The 3940-nt window shown below is 46.6% G+C and overlaps 1 protein-coding gene across 1 annotated transcript; it reads right to left on the bottom strand.

The window, feature by feature from the left end:
• Positions 1–1614: 1614 nt before the first annotated feature.
• On the bottom strand, positions 1615–3056 carry LOC123040508 (xyloglucan endotransglucosylase/hydrolase protein 15). The gene is made up of 3 exons (XM_044463332.1): positions 2808–3056; positions 2617–2717; positions 1615–2516 (listed from the first exon to the last, which is right to left on the bottom strand). Exons 1-3 carry the CDS (start codon positions 2980–2982, stop codon positions 1935–1937), a joined length of 858 nt encoding a protein of 285 aa, XP_044319267.1. The 5' UTR covers positions 2983–3056; the 3' UTR covers positions 1615–1934.
• Between the last annotated feature and the right edge of the window lie 884 nt (positions 3057–3940).

The following is a 3940-nucleotide window of genomic DNA, read 5'->3' as shown; positions in this document are numbered from 1 at the left end:
AATATACAAAAACTGGAGTGCCAGTTTTTTTCGACAATGAAAAAAGAATGTCCATTTAGACGCATAAGTTACACTCAAACCTGGAGGGCCACTCTTATAACAATGATGATTTAAGTAGATCAATTTAAATAATTTCATTTTAACTTCTAATAGCAACCGAGAAGTATCACGCGGTTGCATCATCGAACTGCTGCACATGCATAATTACAGAAGAAAATCCAACTGAAAATAAATATCAAATAAGTAAGAGCCAGAGCATAAGTCAGAAAAATGATTGTTTTTTGCGTCGGTCACTTTATTCTTATCAATAAACAAACACATATGTTATTTTTTTATAAAAAAACTGTTATTCTTAGGTGTAATGAATTAAGGGCATTGGTATTACCTTATGAAAATAAACAAAATTAAAGAAAAAGACTACTAAATATACACACAAAGTGCATAGAAGTTGTACTGTTTTATAGTGTGAAAGAACAATCATATGGTACTGTTACTTGTAACAATATAATTTGCACATACATTTCATAAAACTTGCATGTCAGTGGTGTATACTTAGTGTTCAAGGAACAAAACTTTAACATTGGAGATTAATTGTCTTTTGACATGCCGAAATTGAATTTCTCTTGTTGATGGTGTTGCCTCCCAGATCTCCCTCTCACATGCGCACTTGTATGTCATTTCTCTAGAGAAAACTCTCAGTTTTAAAGTTTAGGACCCGTTCGGCAATCCACCAGCTCCTAGGATCCACGGAGCGGCTATTTGCTCACTCCAAGATTTTAAACTACAGCTCCTCGCTCCCGGAGCAGAGCCGTGGAGCGGAATGACACCGAACAGGCCCTTAGTACTACTCGTGCAAGTGTATGTGTGTGAGAGTGAATATACTAGGCTTTGGGCACCCCTAACATTCATAATATAGGACCCCTACCACTATCAGGACCAGGTGCGTATCCTTTTGGGACCAAACAGGGTCATGCCCGTCCTTTTTTCTAGACTTTCTTTAAAACCTAGCAATGTACTCGTATGTTGCAACGGATCCAAAGTAGAATAATACATATTCACAAAAATGAAAGAAACAGTCTAGTTTTAATATACATATACCACTAAAAATATCTTATGTTTCATTTAAAATATATTCTTTGGGCTGTTTTGATGAGGTATGGGAGGATTGTGGTTGGTTTCAAGATACTAAGTGTTTTTTTGTAAATTGGAGCAGAGAAGTGGTATATTGTTGCAAAAAGGCCACAACTTACATCACAGTTGTTAGATGCAGATCTAATGATCAAAAATGACGAATGACAGACACACCATCATCATCAACTGAGTCTTTTATAGGAGTAAAGATTTGGTCTGGATTTAGCCCAATAACCAAAGATGGTTCACTGAGTAAGCCATTGGCCCGCTTTTGACCCGTTTTTGATTTTGTTTCATGCTCCATCACTGAACATGACGTCCCTATCAGTCGCAGTACAGGATCCTTAGCACTCACAAAAAACCTCTAGCACTCCAATTCAAGACTCCCAGCACTCGCAGGGTAAAACCCCTAGAACTCATAATATTTTCTCCACCCGGCTTTGCTACATCAACGGGCTATTACGGGCCTTTAGGGGAGAGGCGATTAATTAGGAGAAGAAGGTTAGTTAGCCCAATTAAAAAAGGACAAGTCAGCTGGTCTGTAAAAGTCCGTCAATATAGTCAGTTTGCTCTCCACCACAGTAGTTTGGGCTAAAAGCTAGATCTACACCTAAAAATGGTGCTAAAACACGTTGACAAGAAATAAAGAGCTCCCAGCTCTTATTATTTCGATATACAGAACGCCTGGAATCGAAGAGCGGATTTTGAACAGAGCAGATAAAAGAAGTCCAACATAGTCTGTGGAAAGTGCAAAATAAACGTGGTTGGCAACGGCATGATGCACAATGAATGAATGCTCTTCATCAGTACTGCGGCAGGGTGCACTCGACGCCGGGCACCTTGCCGGCCTCGTGATCAGCGCAGTAGTCGTATATTCTGTACTTGTCCTGCACCCACCGCATCTTCCCCCGCTGTTCGCCGGTGAGCCCGCCACAGGCCCCGAACGCCGCCGCGCATGTGTAGACGCAGTCGCCGCCGTAGCACTCGCAGACGTCGAGGTCGATGCCGCGGTAGCTGGCCACGAAGGGCGCGCGGGTCCAGTCGGCCCTGACGCGGCCGCCCTGCGTGGCCCAGTCCTCGGCCGCCCAGATGCTGGAGTAGGCGTACATGGGGCGGCTCGTCGGGAAGGCCACGCCGTGGGTGCGCTCGTAGTTGCGGAACGCCCGGATGGGCGTCCCGTCGACGTACCAGACGATCGTGCAGGGCGTCCAGGAGATGGTGTAGTTGTGGTAGCCGTCGGTGGGGTCGAACCAGGGGCGGAACTGCATCTCCTTGCCGCCGACGCCGGCGGCGTAGACGTTGGTGTGCAGCGTGTATGGCTGGCCCGTCTCGTTCCCCAGGAACTCGAAGTCGATCTCGTCGTGGTCGTCTCCCACCGACGATGTCTGCAAACAATCAAACACCGGCATCGCTTAATCCTTGAAGAATGAAAAGGTTCGTCGATGCAGATATCTATGATCGATTAGGAGCAGAGCAGCTGCTTACGTAGTATGTCGTGACGGTGCCGGCGGAGTCGCCCTTGACGAGTTGGATCATGGTGGACACCGTCCCGTATATGAACTGCCTCTTGGACCGGATCATCGAGCCTGACCAACCATACATTCATTCATGCTGATAGTCAGAACTCAGAAGAGAACTCGATGAGAAATACAGAAGTTGTGAGGTTGAAGAAAGACCTGATGAGTTGCTGACGAGGGCGAGGGAGAGGCTGTTGCCGCCGTCGTAGGTCCAGCAGTTCTGGGGCTCCCACGTAGCGTCGCATTCGTCGTAAAAGTTGCCGCCAGACACGAGGCCAAGAACCAATGCAAAAGCTAGAGCTATCACTGGAACCAACGCTCCCGGCTTTCCCATCTTTGCTGGACGACGTCAAGATCGACTATCTATGTATCTATGAAATCTATGCTTTGTCTTGAGAGATTGATAGACGAGCTAGGGAGAGATATATAGTGCCTTGAGCACGTCGGAATATGATATCGACGGATGGATTGGAGGCGTGTGGAATGATGAGGAGAGGAAAGTAAAGCTGGTGTGGTGTCGCGGACACGTAGCTTCATGACTTTGCTTCGGCGACGTGCCTGACATGGCAGGCAGGGCATACTTGTGCCGGACGTCTTGAAAGGCATCGGGCCGTTGCCCCTCCCACCAGCATCATTGCTCCGCTGCCCGGCGACCGGCGTGCATCATTCTTTCTCTGCAGTCTGCACCGCAATGCAAACGAAGAAAGACAAGTCTCCTTCTTTTTTTCCGACAACTACTAATTATTATGATTTTTTTACGGGCTAATTATGATTACACGGGTGACGAACCGAAGAGGAATACTTGCTCCAGAGGATGAATCAAGTATCAAGGTCTGCCTGACTCGTCTGTAGATTACTTTCTCCAAAATCGCACAGTGACCCACATATGCGCGAGCAACTTATTTATTCCACATTTAAGTTTCACTTGAGATATAAGAGTTTATGTGAATGAATAGTTTGTTTTGGTTTTGATCTAGACGGTGCCGGCCTGGATGAGCGCAAAGCCTGGCCGAATTTGAAACAGCCTCCGGCTTGGCATGGCATGAGCATCCGCGTCGTGTGCGCTGGTCGAGCTCTACCTCAACCTCTTCGGCTGGCTTCCGGTGTGGCGCCTCCATGCTCGCCGCCATGTAGTGTTGGTGTCATCACTAGCGCCTCCTTGGTAAAGTACCCTTGTCATGATTCATGATGATGTTGATTTTGGGTTTGACGAACTCCATGAGTTGTTCAATCAATTATGTTGATGATGGCCATGACTGTGAAGCTCGCCGAAGTGTTGTCTGGACAAACTT

Source organism: Triticum aestivum, chromosome 2B (assembly GCF_018294505.1).
Source record: "Triticum aestivum cultivar Chinese Spring chromosome 2B, IWGSC CS RefSeq v2.1, whole genome shotgun sequence".
Lineage (NCBI taxonomy): Eukaryota > Viridiplantae > Streptophyta > Magnoliopsida > Poales > Poaceae > Triticum > Triticum aestivum.
This window is presented reverse-complemented; position numbering and strand designations above follow the sequence as displayed.

Coding starts and splice junctions, on each gene's coding strand:
- LOC123040508 (XM_044463332.1), bottom strand. CDS start 2,982: ATGGGAAAGCCGGGAGCGTTGGTTCCAGTGATAGCTCTAGCTTTTGCA. Junction 2,718..2,807: donor CCTCGTCAGCAACTCATCAG/GTCTTTCTTCAA, acceptor ATGGTTGGTCAG/GCTCGATGATCCGGTCCAAG. Junction 2,517..2,616: donor GCACCGTCACGACATACTAC/GTAAGCAGCTGC, acceptor GATTGTTTGCAG/ACATCGTCGGTGGGAGACGA.